This window comes from Jatropha curcas, chromosome 3, assembly GCF_041381405.1.
Source record: "Jatropha curcas cultivar XTBG-Jc1 chromosome 3, XTBG_Jcur_1.0, whole genome shotgun sequence".
Classification (NCBI taxonomy): domain Eukaryota; kingdom Viridiplantae; phylum Streptophyta; class Magnoliopsida; order Malpighiales; family Euphorbiaceae; genus Jatropha; species Jatropha curcas.
The window spans coordinates 30,034,665-30,058,839 of record NC_143153.1 but is presented as its reverse complement, the minus strand read 5'-3'; the positions used below and the strand labels follow the sequence as shown (position 1 = coordinate 30,058,839).

The following is a 24,175-nucleotide window of genomic DNA, read 5'->3' as shown; positions in this document are numbered from 1 at the left end:
ATGGATAAACATGAAGCAAACTGCAGCTACGTATTACATTTCAGAATCACACGTGGAGCCGAGAGGTACGTTGGGAAGAAACGCAAGTCATCAGTTTCGGATCTAATCTATATGTATATGCAATGCAAACCAGGTTGATAAGCAATGTTGTTGTTGCATGGATTATACTCCCTTCTCATTTAAATATGAATCGTTTTAAAATGGTTTTTTTTTTTTTAATTAAAATGATTGTTTTGTTTAAAAATATACGTCACTTTGAGCATTTTAAATAGTGACTCGTGATCTTTTTCCTATTTTATCATTATTATTATATAATTATTTTCATAAATTAATTTTTATTTGAGATAAAGAGTAATTTGGTCAAATTATCTTTAATTTTGTTATAATTTAAAAAAAATTAGTTTTTTCTTTATCTCCCGTGCAAAAACCTCAAACGATTTATATTTTATGAGCTAGTGAATATTTATCTAAATTAGCTCAAATCAATATTAAAATTTTTTTAGAAATACATAATAAAAATTTACTTTTATATTAATTTGATCTATGATAGGTCCACTCTAAATAAATCAATCCATTGCCTCATTGTTTTTGATATATATATATATATATATATATATATATATATATATATATATATATATATATAATACATGGTATTTAATAGAGTATTTGCATTTGCTTTGTCCGTAGTGCAGAGACGAGTTGGTACGGCTAAGATGGCAGTTTCTGCATGTAATAAAAATACGTGTCCGGTAATTACAAAATGTGGCTCAGTTGTCAATGCAAGTTGGGTATGTGAGAAAAACTCTCTCAAATTCTATTTTTACTGAACGTATCTGCAAAGAAAAATAAAAAATTAACTGTGATTAAATCTCGAGCCGAATTTAATAAGTCTCTAATCCGGATGCTAGTTATTAAAAAAAAAAAAAACGTGTGCGGTGCTAATTATTTCACTTTTGTTTCGTCGTAGGTATACTGGTCAAGCGTGGTCGCGGTCAGGGTGCTCTGCAGCTCTGCAGGTGTCCTTTGGACGCACGCTTTTTTTTTTTTTTTTTTTTTTTTTTTTTTTTTTTGCGTCGTTAACATTCCCAAACCCACTGGTTGAGAAGCAAAGCACACTTTAATATTGTTTTAGTGTATGTAGTTTAGAGTGCATGCTTTAGAAGTTAGCTATAATTTTGATAATCACGAATAATTATATTTATTTTTATCAGAAATTATGAATTTAAAATTATGAATTTAAAAAGTGTATAATAAAATTTATATCAATAGTTTGCATAATTTATAAATATAAATAAAAAAAAATTAATATCCTTCGATTCTATATAAATAAACTTCCCATTTTGAATATTCCATTTAAATTAATAAAATTATTCAATTTAGACTATAGCTAAAGTGTAAAGTTTAAATTGTTTTGTTAATAGCATTAAATTTTTAGAAAAATAAGAAAGTGAATGGAGACGAACTTACTTAGCTTATTTGAGCTTCACCAACCAATATTAGATGATTAGCTTTAACCAATTAGTTAGCTTATATATTCTTTGAAGATCTGATATTCAGTGAAATAAGGATTATTAATGGTAGTTAAAACGTTCCCTCATCTCATTATCTTACGAGGAACTCTCTAGAAGCCAAAAAACGACAGGCATCGCATATTTCTTCTAAGCGAAGCGAGTTTGAATGTGGCAATACCGAGAAATTCAGCCAGCAGGCTGCGCGCTGTTGCAACTTCCAATGCTTTTCGTCCCACAAAATAGATTTACAAAGAGAATAAATACAAAATGAATAGTGCTTGGCTTTTCAGTTTTGAGAGGGGACTTACAAGTTACAACGACAGCAATATAATATAGCATTAAAAAGAAGAATGAAAAAAGTCATCTTGACCAAGCTTCAAGAACTTGCATCTGAAGGCAAAATGCCAAAATGCCATCGCTGAATTGTACGAGGAAATCTCTAAATGCCAAAATGCTATCGCTGAATTGAACCTGAAGGCAGAGATAAGTTTCCTATCAGATTGTTAAATCGCTGACATGAAACTATTAATTCTGAAATTGTATGCTGATAAAAATTAATCCAATGGCTTTGTGAAGGTTGATAAAAGATTTCTTGATGCTGATAAAAATTCACATATGAGGCCTAAAGGTTGATGGGTTATAGATCTCAGATTAAGTCTGCTGCAAAACAATGTTTCTCAGACATATATTCTGAAAATTCTAGTCCTTGACCTACTTTGAGGAGTACTAAATCAAAGCTGCTGTATGGAGCTGCGTTTCTCAAAAGGATCTATGCCCAGACAGCAGGTATACTTTTGAGTTTCACAAACAGAGTTGGAAACTTTAAGGGTGATCTTTGTATATACTGTGTCTGATTTTTCCCACTGCCAAATCAGCAAAGGAATAAACTCAAGTTATATTGGGCAATTTCTCATAATCAAAACAGTGTTGAAAGTGTTATCTTGACTTTTTAAATGCATTTGTTATCCGATGTATTGTTATACTATCAATATCATTGATTTAAATTCTTTTTAAATCTAGAAATAGTTTTTTCTTGACACACTCTCTCTACGCACATTTTAAGAACACAAATAACGATGTATCGTTATACTATCACTATCATTGATTTAAATTCTTTTTAAATCTAGAAATAGTTTTTTCTTAACACACTCTCTCAACACACATTTTAAGGACACAAATACCAACTTTAAGTACAAAGACACGCGTTTCACATAAATTGATACTCTTACATTTGGTTTAATGCATTATATGAGTTTGAACTTTGTATGGTATTGTGATATGACTCTATTTTAACTTTTATGTTAATTTTACCCTGAACTTTAATGTTATGTTGTAATAGCACTCTAAATTGCATTTAATATTTAATTTGCAAATAAAAGCACATTAATGTGGAGCCTACTCTTAACCTTGACTTAACTTAATTCAAGCTTCTTTACGCACACAAATTTATCAAGTTTAATTGTTGTCTTGAATAAATATTTTTTTTTTCTTTCTACAAGCTAAATTATAATTGATTATGATATCTTATACTTTATTTTTAACAAGAAAATTATTAAAATTTCCAATAGTCAAATAATCTTATAGTAGTTCAATTTTTTTCAAGCTTTGTTTTTTAAATTTTATAATATTTCAAAATTTACATTAAAAGCCAAACGATAATAATAATAATAATAATAATAATAATAATAAATTTTTTATTTACAAAGTACTCTAAATTTTTAAAAATAATATCCATATATCAAATAATGCATTTCTATTTATTACTTATTATAAATTAAAGAAATAATTTAAAAAATATTAAAAATAATAATAGAGATTTTCCTTACTATTAACTCATTCTTCTCACTTACACAAATGTATTAAGTTAATCCAAGCCGAGAGTCATGAGTGAAGCCATAATAATTTATTTTTTATTTGTTATTTAAGTCCTAATTGTAATTTATGGTGCTATTGCAACAAAAGGTAAAAGTTCAGAATTGGTGAAATTGATAAGAAATTCAAATATTGCATTAAATTTGATTGAATTATCAACACAATAATATTAACTCTCTCTTTTCATTTTCAGTCAAATTGCAGGCAATTTTCAAGTTTTTGTGTGTTGTTTATTATTGCCCCATCTGCATTTAAATCTTCTAACTGTGCCACATTTTTATTATATGACTACATATTTCTCGTGATCATATCATCGTGTTTAAGTAAAATAAAAAAATTACGTGCATATTATAATGTATATCCCATTCGTTAAGAATGGAAAAGTCATTATGAATCCGGTTTCACATTATATAAGAATTTTTTAACACAAACTCCTCGTCTACAAAAAAAAAAATGAGCAAGTGTTATAAAAGTCGAACATTAAAAATTTTTTTAACAAATTTTTCTGAATACTATTTTCCAATGGCATCGCTTTGCCGTAAACAAAAAAAAAAAAACTGCAGCCATAAAATTCCTCCATTTTTAGAATTAGAGATTTCAGTTTCAAAACTCTTGAGTGACCGTGCCTCCCCAAAATTCATTTTCTCCACCATTTCATTCAATACAAACCTAACTATATATTTAATACAATATCAGCAAACACATTTTACCATCTAATATTTCAATTTATACTTCTAAAAAACAAAACAGACTTATTATGTGTCTTATTGGGTTATATCAAGGTAAAGGTGCCTGAGAATAACTGGAATCACAACCTCTAACGAAATGCGGCAAGTGACCATCAATAGGCATGACCTCAATGATTGATGGACCGCCAAAACTTTGATGTAGATGTTCCGACGCCTCCAGTGGTGCAGCATTTTCCATTTTACTTTTGTATTATATGAAAAGGGACATAGACCATAGGTTAAATATGTCTAGAGTCTGATAAAAATTTAACAGAGGCTTACAGTGAACAGAGTTCGACAGAATTCTTGTACACCTACAAAGTTCATGCCGCCAACTACCACCATTGGCGTGAACACCCAGCACCATGCTTTATGATTAGAACTCATTCCTTCGAACATTTGGTTTATCTCTTTTTAGTCAATTCCTCCCTTATAATTTTTATCATTCAATGGCCTAGTTTGAAACAACAAAAAGAAATTATTTCTGTAAGGGTACACATATTAAAACAAAAAAAAAAAAAAAAAAAAGAGGACGGCATATGTTTTCTATAAATGTTTATATTAACAAACAATGTTGTAGTAAATAGAAATAGTGGAAATCTACACTTATTTTTTTAACTATTTAGCATCTAAAAACTTACTAGTTGGACTAATCGGAGTATGTGCCAGACAAGCTCATGAAGAAGGTAAAGCACTCCGTCCGAGTGTTTAAAGGAACACCATATTTAGAACTTGAACAGAGAATGAATTTCTATCATCTTATCTCATCCATAGAGGATTAGTTTTCCACTCTTTTTCGATATACTACTAGTATTAACTTAATTTTGAGATTTATAAAGCGACTTCGATAAGTGGTTTGTATATATATTGAACTTTAACTTTACAGAAGTGACTGCCCAAACCGACACTATTCAATTTGGTTGGTCTGCTCACAACAAGTTTAGTTGTTGATTTATTTCAGTTCAAACTAAAATTTCAAGGCAGTTTTGTTCGATAATGTCGAATCTAATCGATTAAGCTGAACACTGAATTGACTTTATCAAAATTTGAAGAAATCAACTGAATTCATCCGATTTGATTCGATTTTAAAATAGGAAGTTCAGTTTACCCTTCCTAATCTCGGTTCAGTTAGGTTTTAAACTGAAATGGTGGTTTGATTACCCCTATATATGCTTGTGGACAATTAAACAAGTAAGGCTATTCTTTTTTTATTTCACGAGAATTTTTCTATATTTTCTTATATATCGGACCAATATCATTTCAGAATTTATAGTAGTTCATCCATATAATTATTTTTTCCAGGGACTGAATCTTTAAATAAGTAAATTAAGATATTGAGGGATGCTAATCTCAATAATTATAAATTACATTAAAGCATACTATTAGGAAAAGGGATTGGAAAGGTCATGAAACCTCAGCCTTAGCCACTAAGGGTTCATTGGACATTCTCGACCTGGTTCAAAACTTGTTCCTGACGATGACACATGCTCATAACTAAAAACTAGTAAGCAAAATTAAAATCTTAAAAAGAAGATATATACCTGTTTTACGAGACTAGTTGTATGTATGCAGAAGCTTTTGAGAAAGTATTTTAAATTTTTGTCGTAGGAGCATGCACGTTGGCATTTCGCAGGCGGTAGGGGCAACGCAAAAGAGTTGTGTTTGCCGCAACCATAAAATGGCATTTCACATCATAAACGGCTTTTGCTATCATATCGTTTTACGTACAAAAAAAAAAAAAAAAAACTATTTTGGTCCATTACACACTATTACTTATACATTATTAAAACTATTATCTTCCTTCCATAATATTTGTCATATTTTTTAGAAAATAATTTATTCCAAAATATTTATTACATTTGTGATTTGAAAAAATGATAAATATTTTTTTTACACGTTTACTCTTTATAAATAACCAATAATTATTATTTCAATTTAATAGTTTTCTTAAAAAACATGAAATACCAAATATGATAAGTATTATTGGAACAAAAATATCAGAATTTATTATATATATATATATATATATATAATTTACGATATCTATTGTTATGTTGTAAATACAATGTAATTACCATTAAACTATGTTTTTGTGTGCAATTTGACCACAAACTTAATTATAAAAATTAGTAAATTAAATTATATTATTATCGAGAACTACTGAAAAATAAAATAATTTTACGAAATACAGCCTAAAAATAACTCCACGATGATATTATTCATTAGCTTCATCTTCTCCACGATCATATAATTTTTATATTTATAATTCTGTTTGCAATGCATCTGTTTTCCCAAATTAAGATTTTTCAGTAATTTAATTCTCTCCTCGATAACCTCATACATTATTTGAATTTGAAACAATTAAGCACTCGAAGATCACTATAGACTGTATGAGGAGTGCTAGTTGCAGCGGCTCTTTAGAGTAACTGTTTAACTCTTTGGAAAAAGCCATTCACACCACACATCAACCCGAAACATTTGGCATTTTTGATATTGAAGCAGTATGTTTGATATTGAAGTTAAAAAAAGAAGAAGCAATGCAACAATTTTTAAACCAACATCACTTGTTAATCAGATAACGTAGCTAATGTGCTTGACAATGACCGGAATTACAATATCCGGCGAGCTCAGTTGCGGCAAGTGACCACAGGTAGATATCAATTCAACAATAGATGGGCCACCGAAATTTTGATGCAGATATTCAGATACCGCTATTGGCACTGCCATGTCTTTCGTACTTTGCAGAATATGACATGGGACAGTGACAGAAGGCAAAACATGTCTCATATCTGTCAAGAATATAACTTGGGCTAAACTCAAAGCTATATCGGGTCTCATGTTGAATAGAGTTCTTGAAAATTCTTGCACGGCCACAGATTCCATGTCGCCACCTACCACCATTGGTGCAAATCCTGAACACCATGCTTTGTAATTGGACTTCACTCCTTCAAAGATTTGTTCTATGTCTTCTTGCTCAAACCCTCCGTAGTAATCCTCATCATTCAGTAGCCTAATTTTAATCAACAAAATTGAAAGTTAAATGACCAGATTATTAGAATGATAATAAAAAATCGCATCATATATACAATTAAGTTAACGAAAGATCATACCTTGGAGTGGCGGAGAGGAGGATGAGTTTAGAGAAAAGATCAGGGCGAGAAACAGAGGCAATGGCGCCAACCATACCAGAAAAGGAGTGGCCAACAAAAATACATGATTTGATTTGTAATTCTTCTAATATAGCAAGCAAATCATAAACGAAACCTTCAATAATTGAGTATCTTTCAAAATCAAAATAGTCGGGATTAGTAGTACCAGCACCCATATTATCGTATAAAACCACTACATAATCATCAAGAAGATGTGGCACTAAGAACTTCCAGACAGATTGATCGGTGCCAAAGCCATGAGCTAGGACTATAACTTCCTCGCCTGAACCAAGCACCTTGACGTTATGTGCTTCTTCCACTATTCCCATATTTCCTTACCTTGGTGCTCGTGTATGTGTAGCGTATGGGTTTTGGAGTTATCCATTTAAAGATTAACGTCGGGGGACTTCGTTCAAGAATCACGAGATAGATACCGCATTTCCATATTAAAGAGTAAAGTCGAGTCAAAGTTGCATTGGATTTCGTCAATATATAGCAATAAGGCCCTGTTTGGTTTACTATAGTTTGCCCCATATTTTAGGAATAAGGGACAACGGGTCAAATGTGTATTTATATCCGCATACTTAACGGGGAAAACTTTCTTTACGTCTCAAATTTAAATTTTACATTTTACGGGTGACCTATTACGACCCAGTTACAAACTTTGCTAATATTGTATCCATTTATACTAGCGATAACATTTTTTTAGTGTTTTGACATTTACGTGCAAAATATTCACTTAACGTATAGTTAATATAATCTTTGAAATAATAATTTTTACATTTTTCAACTATTTAATAAATGTTTAATTAACCTAATTTTAGAAATTTAAGTGTCCAATAAAATAATTTTTACAAATTGAAGTAATTAATTAGTATAATTTTATAAATTAAAATGTTTATTAAATTAAAGTAAAAAAATTGAAGGTGTCACAATATTTTTACGTAAACTAAATGGATAAATTTATGCATTGAATCGGACACAATGGTATATTATTTTAAATTGAAATAAATGAAATCATACAGATTTTATATGAGATGAACTCTTTTCAATTGGCAACAACTTTTTTTACAGCATCACTGAAAAAGCTGTGTAGTTTGGAGTTTGAGAGCAAATTATCAAAAAGTTACTCTGTTTCACAACTAAGTCAATGTTTTTGGATCTTTTGGTTCATTTAATACACATATTATACATACAGGTATACAGGTGCATGTACATGCGTGTATGTGCCTATTCAGGTTGAGAGGATCTAGAGAGAGAAAATGCCGCTTTAGCATATAACATTTCACAATTTTTTCAATTCAAGTGCGATCAGTCTTAAAAATTTCCTATATATATATATTTACTGTATATATATATATATATGATAAACAAAGAGCCAAAAAATAGTTTACAATGACTCTTCAAAACAAAACTGAGAAGTAAGCAACAACTTCAATCTAGCTTCTATTGTAAGCAATCTATCTAGTATCTATATACAAACCCCTTGTATGGTTATTACTTCAAGCCAATCCTGCTCTTCAAAGAGAGGTATTATATATGCATTCGTAATTTATTATCTCTATTCACAAGATAGCAGCACACATAACAATTACCTGCAGTCTTGTGCAGAGAAAAGCGGATGCTAACATTGCACTTCATCAGCATCTAGCGAGAAGATATCGACAGGGGTTCTTGTGCAGTCGACAGCATTTTGATCTTTGAATCTACAATTGGAAGAACCTATCGGATGATCTAGGTATATTACAATGACTGTAATATCATCATGGAAATGACGCCTCACTCCTTTTTCAACTTTTCTTATGTCGTCGTATCTCATTTCCCTTTTCCTTGCAGCTTCCTGCAGGGCTGCCCTCACTAATCGCCTTGCAACTCCCTACAAAAGCAAATACTTGTTCATTTCTTGTCTGAAACGGCAAATTATCAGTTTGTTATGGAAATAAATTATGATGATCGAGTTCTTACAGCTCGAGGACTCTTCAAAACTATATCTACAGCTGTTTCATCAGTCAATTGCTCCCAAAGACCATCTGAAGCAAATATCAAGAATAGGTCTTGCGGCCTTAAAGGACGAACCAATATTGAAGGTTCTGCTGTTACCACTGGCCTTTTTAATGGAAAAGGCAATCCAAATTGCTGAAAAAGAGCACCTCTATTGAACTCCGGTTTCTTTAGATAGACATCTCCTATTGATCTTGAAACCTACAAGAATAAGAAAATTTCAAAAATAAATTCCAAGCATCACATGCTTTAGATTACGACCACAAAAGTAGTGAAGTCATAGACTTTAGGCAACAAGAATAAGAGCATTTTGGCAGTTCTGAATTTATTTTAGATAACAGATACCAGGTGACTAGTAAATGTTCGTAGAAAGTTACAGAAGCAGAAATCTCCAGTCATGTAGATAACATACACAAGTTGCGGTCTACAAGTATCCTGTTTACTTATGTCTATCTGTTGCAAAACAGAACTTCTTATGTCATAGCAGAATGAGTGCCGATAAAGGATTAAGCTTTCTAATACTAAATTTTAGTTTCTTGAAGTTTCTAAAGCAAAATAAATTCCAAAGAAAAACAAATCATAATGTTGCAGGAGTGGAAACTGAAGAAAGGATCAAGAATAGCAAAGCTGCAAATGGACAGAGCAAAAATAAAGTTAAAATCTCCGGTGGTTCAAGAACTCAATATTTCTGTGTAATTTTCTCAGTTATGTACCTTGCTTCTAAATGCGAACTTGAGAGATTAAAAGAGTACAATTGAGAAAAGAAGAAAAAGCAGAGGAGAGAGCAAGGATTGGACGAATATTAGCCAGACAACAAACACATACTGAATTGCTGAAAAAAGAAGGTAATACTCATTAAATATTGAACACTAATATACAGTCACAGAAGTAAAAGAAGCAACAAAACAATAACAGTATAAATATTACCTGAATTATGCCCTTTATACGCCAAACTCCACGGGTATAAACCACAATGTGGGAATCATCAGGATGAAGTGCAGCCACCTCATTCCTCACCTCCTCAACACAAACGTTGTGATCGGTAGATAAACGTTCGGCCACCACTGAACTAGTCTTGCCTTGAGATACTCTCTTGCCAAGCACTGCTCTTGAGTCTCCAAGATTTGCCACATATAAAACGCCATTAGATATTGCCCCAACAAGACAACAAGAACCTACTGAAGCAATCTGTGGCTGAACTGTCCATGATTGCTTTACCAAATGCAAGAATTCCTCTTCTATTGCATCAAATGCCTTCCTTATCACTTCCGCTGATACTCCACCCTGCTCTGCTGCAAGGTCTGATACCGAAAGCCATCCATCATGTTAGACAGGAAAAAAGAAGTGCCCCAGAATTTCTCAGTAATTATACAAAACATGCCAATGCTATATTACTAAACCTAGTTTTACATTTTACTCTATTTCTTTTATTTTCCTACACTTCCTCAGCTAGCAAATATTCCTATTCAAAAACTTCGCCAGTTAATTACTGAGCTAAGCTTAAAAAAAGAGATTAAAACAAACTAGAAGTTTTTCGTTAATTAATGATCTTGAATTCGCTAAATTTAATTCAACAGTCAAAACAATCTGAAGAAAAACAGAACAATAAACCCAAGATCACAAAACCCCCCGTTCTTTTCTTTCTTTTTTTTTCCCCATTTTCCCATCAACCAAACAAACTTCTTAAAAAATGATTAAAAAAACTCACCGTGTATAAAAGGGAACAAATTGTCAGCGATGAACCTGGAAGCCTCAGGACCACCATGGCCGTCATATACACCAACATAAGTGGCAGAAGGAGAAGTAAAGACTTGTCCTTGGTCTTCCAACGAAGAATTAGCTTGTACAACAGCAATCGAGTAATCCCCTAGAGCATAAGGCTTTAAGTCTATATGCCATAGCCCACCCCCACCATCTCCACCTCCAAAACACCTCTCTAGAGGCCTTGTAAACATTTCCAACACCATACCCACTAACTAAAACTTGCCAAAAGAAAAACAAGAAAAAGAAAGAGAAAATCTTTTGGGTTGTGGGTTTGATGGAGTTTAGTGAAAAAGAAAGAGAAATGGCGAGACGATTTTCTTGGAAAAGAAAAGTTTGGGAGTTAGGGGGCAGTTGGGTGGAGGTTTGGACTCGTTCAAAGTAAACGTTTAAGAAGAAAGTGGGTAAATTAAAAATTTAAAGAGAATAATTTTCTTTTGGAGTTGACGCAGACGGAGAAAAATTAAAATTTTATAGATTGCTTCATCAGATGATTAGAATCCAAAATCCTTGACGTGAAAAAAATATTAAGACAGAAAGAAAATAATAAAAAAATTTTAATTATTTTTTATTTATTATTTTTCTTCATATTTTCCTTCTATCCAAATATAGGATACGTGTTTGTTTGTTCTTTTTTTCCAATGGGTTTGGGCAGGAGAAGTAGGAGACACTTTGACCGTCGTTTGTTAGGCTTGTTTTGTCATTTGAGTATCAGAGGGGAAAGAGACTCCCCAATTTCTGTATATACACTTATATTATATCTTGATAAATTTTATTAGGTTTGTTTTTGTTTGGCATGTATAGCAGACACCTTTTTCTCTTATTTTTCGTTTTAATTAAATTTTAGTCAGATAATCATAATTAAAGCCCATTATTTCACCTGTTTAAGTTTTAGTAATATATTTTTTATTAAAAAGTTATGGATTTTTTTAGTAGCTTGGATATAATATATTGAAATAATGTTTTAAATTCATTTAAGGATAATAGACTTTGATTTCAAAAATTAAATCTAAATTAATAATTGACATATGTATAATGTATCTTTTTAATTATCATTCTAAATTTAGATCAGATAAATTTAAAAACTCGGATAAATCAAATTGGATTAATTTTCATCTTCTATACTTCTATGATTTTATTGAAGCCCGATCAGAGAGATCAAGTCAATATTAATAAGTTTAAAATTAAAATTAAAATTACTACTACTTTGAAAATTAAATGCCTAAAAATTAAAAATATGTGGTGTGTACCTATTAATTAGTTGCTAATTGAGTCAAATTATATATACGTTCCTTATTATAATAGTTTTAGGTTTTATTTATTTATTCAATAGTTTAAAAGTAAAAGAATATTAGAGAATATATTAATTTTTTTTAAACCATTCAGTGTTCGAAAATCCACTAGCTCAATTTATCAGAATTTGCACTAAATAGACTCATAAAAGAGAAAAAAGTGCTCAATTTTAAATATTTAAAGAGACTCTATATTCAAATCTCCATAGATAAAAGTATATGGAAATAGTATTTTTTTTTCTTTCTTTATGTTTTTTTTTCTCTGTGGTCAAGAATGTGAAAGATCTGCCTACTGTCTTGGTTGGTGCCCATAAATTATGTCACAAGCTTGACTCTTCTTCCTCGTTCTAATTCCACACGGTGATGACCATGTCTTAATGTAAACTGAAATTTGAAAATAAAGAAATGTCCAACTTTTGGCTTCGAGAGTCGTGAACCTCACTTTTGAATATTACATTTTGCTTGACAAATTATCAGTTTTGAAAATGGACTTAGATTTTGGACCTTAAATTGATAATGTCTTGGAATAATTTACAATTATGTGTTTTATTTTATTAATTAGAGAATTTTCTATATTCTCGGAAATTTTCTAATTTTTATTTTAAAAATATTATAACATTATATATTGTGTTTAATAACATTAAAACATCTAAGCCCGTCTAGCTCAGTCGGTAGAGTGCAAGGCTCTTAACCTTGTGGTCGTGGGTTCGAGCCCCACGGTGGGCGTAATTTTTATTTTAAAATATTTGTTTTCCATTTGTAGTCTATTCTGGAAAATCCTTGCATAAATCTCAAACCAACATTTTTTTTCTGTGTAAGCATATTCAGACTTTATTATTAGAAATCGTCTAATTTAGCTTGAGATTTAGTTATAGTTAAAGTTTTTTATGTCTCTCTGCATGTGTGTTTAGTGTGAAATGAACTCGAAAGCTCATTTCAGCTTTCACAACTCATAGGTTAAGTGACAATTATTTTTAATTGAATAACGTGATAATTTTAACTATATCGATTAAATTTTTTTAATCTATGTATAAATGAATCCAGGACACAAAGTATGTAGCAGAGGAAATATTAACCAATTAGCTAATATTCTTAAATACACATAATATACATCTCAAATAAAATACAAATAGTAAATTAATTAATTCCGCACTTTACGCGGGTCGATAGACTGGACTGGATTTGCTTGACCATTTGAATGTGCAAGTCAATCTTTTACATTAAAGGAGTGATAATTACTTCAAAAAAAAAAAAAAGAGTTATGATACTTCAATAGCGATCCAATTCAAAGATGCAATAGTTATTTTACTGCCTCTCTGTTCCATTAATTTTAATATTTTAATATTTTTATTTTCCTCTTATAAAATATTTTTACAAATTACCGTCGTATAGAACCGTTTCATTCTGATTTTACTTTTATTTAAATTTAAATATCTTCACCAAATTTTCTCTTTTAATTATAATAAATTAAATAATTTAGTCATTTACTCTTAATTTCTAGATTGAGATGATGAAATATTTTTTATAATTATTGTAAAAAGTCAAAAAAAAAATATCAAAATTAACTGAATGGATGTAATATTGTCTATAAGAAATATTTCAGTGATAAAGATTTGAAATATTTTAAAAGGTGTGGATTAAAATTAAATTTAATATCTAAAGCTCAATATGTTTTTCATATGTACGAATACCATTTTCTTGGTAATATCAGAAGTTAAATAGTAAATTTGAAAGAGAAATTTGTGAAATAGGCAGTGATTAAGACAAAGTTGAATTTGTAAATATAGCTAACGTGATTCCGAGTATTTTTTTTTTGAGAATTTGAGAGGGGGATTCAAATCCGAATCTATGTTTAAGGGAAGAAAAATTTTTTTCTTTTTGGGAAAAAAAAAAGTATTATCCCCTAATTTTTTTTTTTGCTGAATTGGCCATTGATTTTATGTTTTAGAGATGACTTACAGCTTACAAGTAATTAAAATATGTTTTCTTATAAATTTTGTCGTTTACATATTCCATGCTCCTTAGAGATCTCAAAAAAACTAAAAAGAAAAAATTGGATGTTGTTGATCAATTTGTACTATGAACGTCTCCCACATTGTATTTCTCAATATTTTAGCATGAACTTCCCCTACATTGTAATTTCCAAGATACTTGGTTAGAGTTAGAGATCCTAAAAATTCCTTAAACATGTAAATAATTAATTACTACTTCCTAAAATTCTATATAAATTGACAATTCTTTTACAACTTGCAATATGTATTTGCAAGAATAGAACAAAAAAAAAAAAAAAAGAAAATTCAAAAAACAATATGCAAACTCCTATCTTTTCTTCACTAAAATATTTAGTTGCTCACTTTTCTTTTCCTATAACTTGTTTTATTTAACAAATCAGTCCAAAATAACCTGAATAAATGGCAAACTAGTACATGAATGAAATGGACAAATAAAAATTCATTGTAATGTAAAAGGTTCTGCCAAAAAAAAAAAAGAAAAAAGAAAAAGAAAAAGAAAAAGAGAACAAGAAGAAGAAGAATATTCTTAACTTGACTTAAACTAAATAGACAAGTAAACAGTACAAGAAAGGGATCACTGTTATTATTGGATTCTTAATAAGCAATCTAACCTTTTTTTTTTTTTTTTTTTTCTTTTGATCAGCAGATAAAGAAAGAGTCATGAGAAACGAACACAAAAGTTCATCATTAATATTTAATAACACACGTTAAATTGCTAATAATAGATTAATCAAAAGAAAAGAAAAGATTTACATAATTCCTTTTCCTTTCCTTTTCTTTTTTGGGGTTCAATCCATTTTTATCCAACTTCTTCTGTCTTGGAAGTCAGTCACGAATTGCCATTTTCACTCCCCACATTATCATAAAGCAGCAATCGTCAGTCGTGGGAAGTTTTCGCTAAGAGCTCTTCTCTTTACTCAAGGGTCTTCCCTTTATCTTGGGTTTTGTCCCTTTACTTTAGATCCCTTTTTACCCTGCTATTTCAACTTTCCACCTCCATGTTTACTCTTTCAAATTCCGTTATTTTCTTTGTCCTTTAACCTCTTCGTCCTTTTCCTTACTTGTGTGCCCCTCTTTCCTTCCTTTTGTCTTCTTTCTTTATGGACAAAGCTGCACTAATAGTTAATGCCTCTCACTAACCAAACCTGGCACCACATGATTCCAGTCCAGTGCTAACATTAATTGAAGAAGATAATAGAAGCATTAATAGTAAGAATGTGCTTGCTGGGAAAATTATTACATCTGGGAAATACAGTGCGGAGGTTGTTAAAGAAATCATGACTAAATCCTGGCACTGCAAGGAGAATTTCTCTGTATACTTAAGAGAGATAAACACCTTTGTTTTTACTTTCCATAATGCATGTGATGTTCAAAGAATTCTTGTAGGAAGAGCTTGGATACTTCAAAACCAACATATGGTTCTAAAAGAATGGCCACCAGATATTGCTTTTAATGATATTGATTATAATTTATCCACTTTCTGGATTCAAGCTCATGGTTTGTCCCCAAGCCAAATGAACCACTCTAATGCAAGTCTAATTGGTAACTAATTTGGGGGATTATTAAAAGTTTATCTTAGGCAAGATGAAGCCCATGGATGGTAATGATATCTGAGATTCAAGGCCAATGTTAATGTCACCCGACCTTCGTTATTGGGGTTTAGCTACTACCATTCAAGAGCGTCCACGTGGTACCCTAAGACATCAAATCTGCTCAAACCTAAACCAAATCAGCCATGATAACCTGTTCAATCTATCACATCAGGGCCTACCTTCATTCAATGCTAGTCCTAATCAACCTGCACACCGTAACCAAGACCGTGATTCTCAGCCTGACCAAGCCCATTCTATAGTTATGGCCCATTCTGTATCAAGCCCAACTAGCAACCCTAATTTAGAAAAGATGGTCCAAATACCCAATTCTCCAAATCAACGCCCAAACCCAAAGACAGATTCTAATTCCTCACTCTTTTCTCTTGAGCCGAATAAGATCACCTGGAAAACTAGGAAAAAAACATTCCTTGAGAACATCCAACCCATCAATACAGGTCTCTAAGACCTATTCTCGCCAGGCCAACACCCTCTAGACCAATTGTCTTTGGACAAACTTGTGCTGATTACAAAAGATATTTTGTTTCCACAATTCAGCACTAATAATCAGCAAACGCTATTAGAGGAGGCTTCGAAGGCGGCTGACCTGATTATTAATCAAGCCAGTGTTTTACACTAAAATACTCCTTCAGACCCTGTTCCTAAGAAGAAGCAATGGAAAAGACTAGCAAGTAGCAAAAGGGTTGTTATAGAAGAACTGATTGAGGAAAATAATGCAGCTTTGCAAAGCCAGCTTGAGTTGCAAAATAGAAGCCCCAAGAAGAGGCCTTTCACAGAACAATTAGTGTTGGAAAACAAGAAAATCTGCCCTGATGATACAATGGTGGAGGAAGCCAGCCATAAATGGCTACAAGGGGATCAATGAAACTTTTGAGTTGGAATTGTCAGGGTTTGGGGAACCCCCTGACAATTCATAACCTCAAAGGTAGTTTCAAATCCCATTCCGCTGATATTATTTTTCTTGCTGAAACTAAAAATAGTGATGCTTTTGTGACTAAGAGACTTTGTACATATGGATACCAGGTGCTAGATACAGTACAACCAAAAGGGAAAGCAGGTGGTTTAGCGTTAATCTGGCGGGAGATAGTAAATGTCAAAGGTCATTAAAAAAGAATAGTTCTTTATGCATGCCAGGGTGAAAGATGATAGTTTGCATCTATGTTGTGATCTTATGTGTGTTTATGCTAATAGTGATGATATGCACTGGAAGGAACAATTTGATTTTCTTATACAATATCAGCAAGTCCTATCTTATTATACTCTTTTTGCTGGGGATTTCAACTCTATTTTGAGTTTAAGAGAAAAACAAGGTGGAGGTTCTTATGGAATGTGGAAACTGAATATGTTTCGAGATTTTGTTAATAGTATGACGCTGGCTGATTTAGGCATTTAAGGACATCCAATGACATGGAATAATTGAAGAGACGGATCTTCGAATGTTCAGGAAAGACTAGATCATTTTCTTGCTACTAGTTCTTAGTTTATCAAGTTTCCCAAAGCAAAAGTTTATCATCTTGATTATTTGGGATCAGACCATCATCCTATACTCCTTGATGTCCATCCAAATGTGTGGAAGAGTCCTAAATATTTCCATTTCGATGACCATTGGACCTTAAATCCTGATGTTGGTCATGTGGTGGAAGAGGCTTGGCAATATGAGACACATAGCTCAGATTTGTTTAAGGTTTTCTCCAAACTCAAGAAATGTAAGCGAGCATTATAGGTGTGGGCAAAAAACAATTCTGTGAACTCACAGAAATGGCTACAGGAACGTAAAATTTGTTGGCGTGAGCAAATCAAGGAGAAAGAAATGTCAAAGTTTGACAGATTGTGAAGAAAATCTACTGTCAAACTTTGACATGAGCAAAAAATAGGATTTGTCAAAGTTTGACAGATTATGAAGAAAATCTGCTGTCAAACTTTGACAAATCTTAAATCTTTGCCTTTAATTTAGGCTGTAAATTAGGATCTAAATTGTACAAAACTAGTATAAATATTTGTAATTGCTGGAAAAGTAATTAGAGAGGTGAAACAAAATTGTTCTTAATTATCTTTTCTACATGGTATCAGAGCGAATTAGGTAGAAACTGATTTTTTTTCTGCAATCATGACAGAAGAAAATCCTTTTGCTGTCATCCCTCATGAATCTCGAATCATTGTTCAAGACAATGCCCCTCTCCCCTCTGGAATCATCTTAGATGATACAAATTATCCATTATGGTCGCAACTTATGGAGATGCGTATTGGAGCTCGAAATAAATCCGGATTTCTTACCGGTGCAACACCAAAACCAGCTGCAAATGACAAGCAATTGGAAACCTGGCTTCTTGATAATAACCGGGTTAAGAGTTGGCTCATTGATTCTATGAGTCCACTCTTGATGTAACGATTCATCCGTCTTCAAACAGCCAAAGAAATATGGGAAGCTATTGCAAAGACGTTTTATGATGGCTCGGATGAAACACAACTTTTTGATCTAAATCGAAAATCATTTACCACTCATCAAAATGGTAGATCCTTATCTTTATATTACAATGAACTGATTAGCATATTTCAAGAAATTGATGCTCGCATTCAAACACAAGAAGATAATGCTACAGTAATCGTATCACTGCATAAATATATGACTCGACTTCGAGTTCATATCTTCTTAGCTGGGCTTGACCCAGAATTCAACCAAGCTCGAAGTGAAATATTGAGGAAAGATCCACCTCTTGATCTTGAGTCATGTTATGCATATGTTCGCAAAGATCAAAACCAGAGACAAACTATGGAGGAATAAAAAGTTCAGCCAGATGGAATGGTTCATTTGACAGTCCGAACACGCCCTACAAATTCCCAACAGGCTAAAGGAAAAAAATTTGGCTCCAAGGGAAATAATTATGTGTGCACTCACTGTGGTGAAGAAGGACATTCAAAACAACGTTGCTATGAGATTATTGGGTATCCAGAATGGTGGGATTTTACAAAGAAACCTAGGAAGAAAATTGTACAGGCTGCTGCCACAACCACAAAAGATGAAGAAGTAATTGCATCAACTTCAAATCCAGTTGCAGCACACGTTACAAAAGCTGAAAATCCAGGTCTATCTAATACTTATTGTAACATCCCTTCCCGGTCCACCCGTTAACCCGAATGAACCGAGCCGAGACGCTACAATCTGGTTGAACTTATATCCTGTCATGCTGATATCACCCTGTATGCGAGATATGAATATAAGACACTCCCAATTAACATATCAGACTTCCAATATCTCCAACTAATCATCATAACACAACAACACTTTATATAGATAGTCATAACTGTATAAATCCTCAATAGCATTTAATATCCAGCAATTAATGGCATTCATGATCTATCTCAAGTCTTCATGACCTAATCATACCAACTATAGTAAAATATTTCATATTCAATCATTTCCTCCAAATACTTACACCAAAATAATTACATGCTTCAATTATATTTCCAATTACAGAAGCTCTAACAAATGGAAAAATTATACATGCCATAAATCTTAATACATGCCATAATTCTTAATATTACAACTCTCAATCTACTATGACCAAGTTAGTCACTTCTGCTTTGAACGTACTCCTCAAGTCTTCAAGTACCAACCACGATCTTCAACCTACGCGTGATAAAAATCGACGCGCTGAGTATAAAACTCAGTGGTTCTCATAATTCACATACTAAACAAAGTGCGATGGCAACTAACTTAAAATACAAGTTTCATAAAGCATTGATACTCCTAGAATCAGTAAATTTCAACATGAATGTCTCTTTATAGCAACGAATAAACTTCTAATTCATAAACATCAATAATTGAGTTCTAATTTTCTCATAACTCCTTTACATGAACCTTAAATCACACATTATGATTCTATCATGATCTTACCTGCTGTTCATTGTGTTGTATGAATGAAATCAATAAACATGTAAGAATACATAACAGTATATGTTCATTGTCTTACTTGCTATTCATTATGCTGTATGACTTATGCACTTTTAGTCACATCATATAAGTTATGATTAATAACATCTCATGACTGTATGGCTCCTTAAAGATTCAATAAATAAACTTGTAAGCATATATAGCATTATACTTCCATGATCTTACCTGATGTTCTTTATGCTGTATGAATTCTGCAACTTTGATTAAACTCAGTGAATATCACAATGAATAAAGAAACATATAAGCACATACATATATAGAAATAAACATGTACTCACATATGGAATGTAAGCACACAAATCATGATACTTTCATTTTACCTTGATAATCTTTCTTGCTGTTTAGTATACTGTATGATTCATGAAATGTTATGTCAAGATATCTGTATGGCTCCATAAGGTTATAGTGAAACCGAAGTGATAAGAAAAACTGTATGAAACTGGATAAAACTGTATGCTTGGCTGCTATGGCCTGTATAATCATATCCACTCAACGGCCTGTAGCCGGAGTACCAAACTGTATGGGGCGCAGATCTGCTATTCTATGTCGCGACATAGCCTTATCTACATGGTTTCTACCTAACCTCAATGGAGCATATGAATGGAATGCCAATAGATAAACAAAAGCAAAGTAACTGTGTCATAATTTGCATGCTTATGTCATGTTATTTTCACATATTTGTGTCATGTTATTTTCACACCATTTGCATGCTTGCATTTTGTGTTTATACATGTGTTCATGTTGTCTTTTTTTTTTTGCTTTAAAATGGTTGAAGACATACAAGTTGAGAAAAGGAAATACAATTGCATAGAATTCATAATTTCATACACCATTTCACATCATTTCACAATTGCATAGAATACAATTACAAGTTGTGCTTACCTCATTTCACATCATTTACATGCTTGCATGTTGTTTTGATACATGATTTAATGTTGTATTTTTGTTGTAAAATGATTGGAGGCATACAAAGTGAGCAAAGGAATCCAATTGCATAGAAAAAGAAGTCCAAAAGTGCATGAAAACACAAGTCGCGAGGGCGTAAATGCAAGTCGCGAGCGCGTATGTGTTATCGGCACAAGTCGCGAGCGCGTAAATGCAAGTCGCGAGCGCGTACAGTGCAAAATGAGAGACAGTGAGTTCCCAGGCCAAATTCGCGAGCGCGCGATGAAGGTCGCGAGTGTTTACAGGCCAAGGGCCAAGTCGCGAGTGTGCACTTGCAAGTCGTGAGCGCGAGAAGTGCCAAATGAGAGGTAGTGAGGTTGCGAGCACAAGTCGCGAGAGCGTAAATGCAAGTCGCGAGCGCGTACAGTACAAAATGAGAGTCAGTCGCGAGCTCTTCATGCAATTCGCGCGCGCGTCGCGTTTTCCAGCCTGCACTGTCTGTACTCTTTTGGTCATATCTCTCAATATACAACTCCGATTTGAATGATTCAAAAACCCATGTAAAGCTAACACATAGAGGAACAAATAACTCTTCTATGACACTTCCTAATTCCATCATTTAATGGGGTCAAAATCAAGATGAAGTTACTGGTCAAATTTCCAGCAAGCCCTGTTTCAACATAAACTCAATATTTACTTCATTTATTCACTTCCTCCCCTATTTTCTCACCATTACCAGTCCTCCCACTCAACATAAAGCAATATTATCTCATTAACAACACACCACACAATTTCTCATGCAAAGAAAATGGTAAATATAAAGAGATATCACACCTTCACTTAACAAGCTTGGAATCTTCTTCTTAGCTTCCTTTTTCTTCTACCTTGAGCTCACCTGTAACACCCCTTCCCGGTCCACCCGTTAACCCGAATAAACCGAGTCGAGATGCTACAAACTGGTTGACTGTATGGCCTGACATGCTGAAATCATAATGTATACTGAATATAATCTCATTCTGATGTTGTTTACAAAAATAATGTACTTAATGTTTACAAGACATGATACTAGTTTACAAAATGAAATGGGCTCAACTGTGTGTCCTGTACATGCCATGAAAGGATGGATAAAAGATATACATCAAAACGAGTAGCTACCCTGAAGACTGAGTCTTCTACAGATGAACTGCAGCAGTTGTAAGCCGACTCTCTACGGTCTAGTCTCAAAACCTGCGAGTTAAACAGGTAACTCGCAGAGCAAATAAAGCTCAGTGGATATCTCAACATAGAAAGAAGCAATTAAGCACATCCATAGATAGAAATAAGCATGTAAATGCATAAGGATAACCAAACATATAAGCATATATAGCATGATCCTTTCCTTATACCTTGATTTTCTTTCGTACTGTTTATCATACTGTATGATTTATGAATTGTTATGTCACAATATCTGTATGGCTCCATAAGGTTATAGTGAAACCGAGGTGATAAGGGAAACTGTATGAAACTGGATGAATACTGTATGCTTGGCTGCTATGGCCGATATATAATCATATCCACTCAACGGCCTGTAGCCGGAGTACTAAACTGTATGGGGCACAGATCTGCTATCCTATGTTGCGACATAGCCTTATCTACATGGTTTCTACCTAACCTCAATGGAGCAAAGTGTTGGTATGTCAATAAGATAACACAATAGCATAATAATAGTTCATAATTTCATAATTCATAATGTTCACTTGATTTCACATCATTTGCATGCTTGAATGTTGTTTTGATACATGTTCTCATGTTGTATTTTGATGTTAAAATGATTGGAGGCATATAAGTGAAGCAAAGGAATACAATTGCATTGAAAAAAAAGAAGTCCAAAAGTGCATGAAAACACAAGTCGCGAGCGCGTACTTCAAAGTCGCGAGCGCGTAGAATGCAAAATGAGAGACAGTGAGTTATCGGGCACAAGTCGTGAGCGCGTACTTGAAAGTCACGAGCGCGTAGAGTGCAACATGAGAGACAGTGAGTTCCCAGGCCAAATACGCGAGCGCGCGATGAAGGTCGCGAGCGCTTGCAGGCCAAGGGCCAAATACGCGAGCGCGCACTTGCAAATCGCGAGCGCGAGAAATGCCAAATGAGAGTCAGAGAGGTTGCGAGCACAAGTCGCGAGCACGCACTTGAAAGTCGCGAGCGCGAGATGTGTCAAATAGGAGTCAGAGAGTTTCAGGTGAAAGTCGCGAGCGCGCATTTGAAAATCGCGAGCGCGAGGTGTGCAACGCGAACTCTTCATGCAATTCGCGCCCGCGCTTCCAGCCTGCACTGTCTGTACTCTTTTGGTCATATCTCTCAATATACAACTCCGATTTGGATGATTCAAAAACCCACATAAAGCTAACACATAGAGGAACAAATAACTCTTCTATGACACTTCCTAATTCCATCATTAAATGGGGTCAAAATCAAGATGAAGTTACTGGTAAAATTTCCAGCAAAACCTGTTTCAACATAAACTCACTATTTACTTCATTTATTCACTTCCTCCCCTGTTTTCTCACCATTACCAGTCCTCCCACTCAACATGAAGCAATCTTGCCTCATTAGCAGCACACCACACAAATTCTCATGCAAAGAAAAAGATAAATAAAAAGAGATATCAAACCTTCAACCAAAAGAGCTTTAAACTTCTTCTTAGCTTCCTTGTTCTCCTACTTTGAGCTTCCCTCTCCTAAACATAATCACTCTGATAAATCATCTAAAAGATCACAAAAGTATGAACTTTAAGAAAAGTTACTTACTTGGATAGAGTTCTAGGTTGAAGTTAGTGTGTCAATTACATGAAAAGTGATGGAGAAAGGAAGGAGATGAAGAGAAAGATGAAAGAGATGCAGAGGAAGATGAAGATGAAGAAGACGTTGACGATGAAGATGAAGAAAAGGAAGAAAGAAAATGGAAATGGAAGTCTCGTATACGTCCACTTCCCAACCATCTCTTTAAATGTATGGGACAACTACCAAATAAGACCTACAGTTTCTACATGTTACATTTTAATCCCTCAACTGTATTGTTTGAGTGCAAGTAAGTCCACTTATAATCCCATTCTACCCCAATCGGGTTTGGTTTGGTCCGACTCAACTCGACTCTATGAAAAGACTCGACTCAGTAGGATGTCACATCACCTCTCCTATACATGAGAATTCTTATGAATCATCTAAAAATATCACCAAATGATTCAAGTATGAAATTCAAGAAGGTTTACTTACTTGGATAGAATAGAAGTTGAATTAATGTTTAACTCCCATTAAAATCTTCACCACCATTAAACGTGATGGAGAAAGGAAAGTTTAAGAGGAAAGTAGAGGAAGAAGATGAAGATAAGGATGAAGAAATGAAAATGAAATGGAATCCATC

The 24,175-nt window shown here is 33.1% G+C and overlaps 3 protein-coding genes and 1 non-coding gene across 4 annotated transcripts; 2 read left to right on the top strand and 2 right to left on the bottom strand.

The window, feature by feature from the left end:
- Positions 1-6,582: 6,582 nt before the first annotated feature.
- LOC105639990 (karrikin insensitive 2 receptor CA) lies at positions 6,583-8,014 on the bottom strand. The gene is made up of 2 exons (XM_012224194.4): positions 7,225-8,014; positions 6,583-7,124 (listed from the first exon to the last, which is right to left on the bottom strand). The coding sequence occupies exons 1-2, from the start codon at positions 7,590-7,592 to the stop codon at positions 6,686-6,688; spliced, it is 807 nt and encodes a 268-aa protein (XP_012079584.1). The 5' UTR covers positions 7,593-8,014; the 3' UTR covers positions 6,583-6,685.
- A 402-nt stretch (positions 8,015-8,416) lies between these two features.
- Positions 8,417-11,450, bottom strand: LOC105639809 (putative protein phosphatase 2C 78). The gene is made up of 4 exons (XM_012223968.4): positions 10,973-11,450; positions 10,192-10,565; positions 9,229-9,465; positions 8,417-9,139 (listed from the first exon to the last, which is right to left on the bottom strand). The coding sequence occupies exons 1-4, from the start codon at positions 11,229-11,231 to the stop codon at positions 8,888-8,890; spliced, it is 1,122 nt and encodes a 373-aa protein (XP_012079358.2). The 5' UTR covers positions 11,232-11,450; the 3' UTR covers positions 8,417-8,887.
- Positions 11,451-12,970: 1,520 nt separating this feature from the next.
- On the top strand, positions 12,971-13,043 carry TRNAK-CUU (transfer RNA lysine (anticodon CUU)). Its single transcript has one exon. It is a non-coding gene; the product is annotated as a tRNA-Lys (tRNA).
- Positions 13,044-16,793: 3,750 nt separating this feature from the next.
- Positions 16,794-17,419, top strand: LOC149497894 (uncharacterized). The gene is given in 2 exon segments (XM_089719304.1): positions 16,794-17,006; positions 17,131-17,419. Coding segments are annotated over 2 exon segments (495 nt in total). The 5' UTR covers positions 16,794-16,800.
- Positions 17,420-24,175: the final 6,756 nt, after the last annotated feature.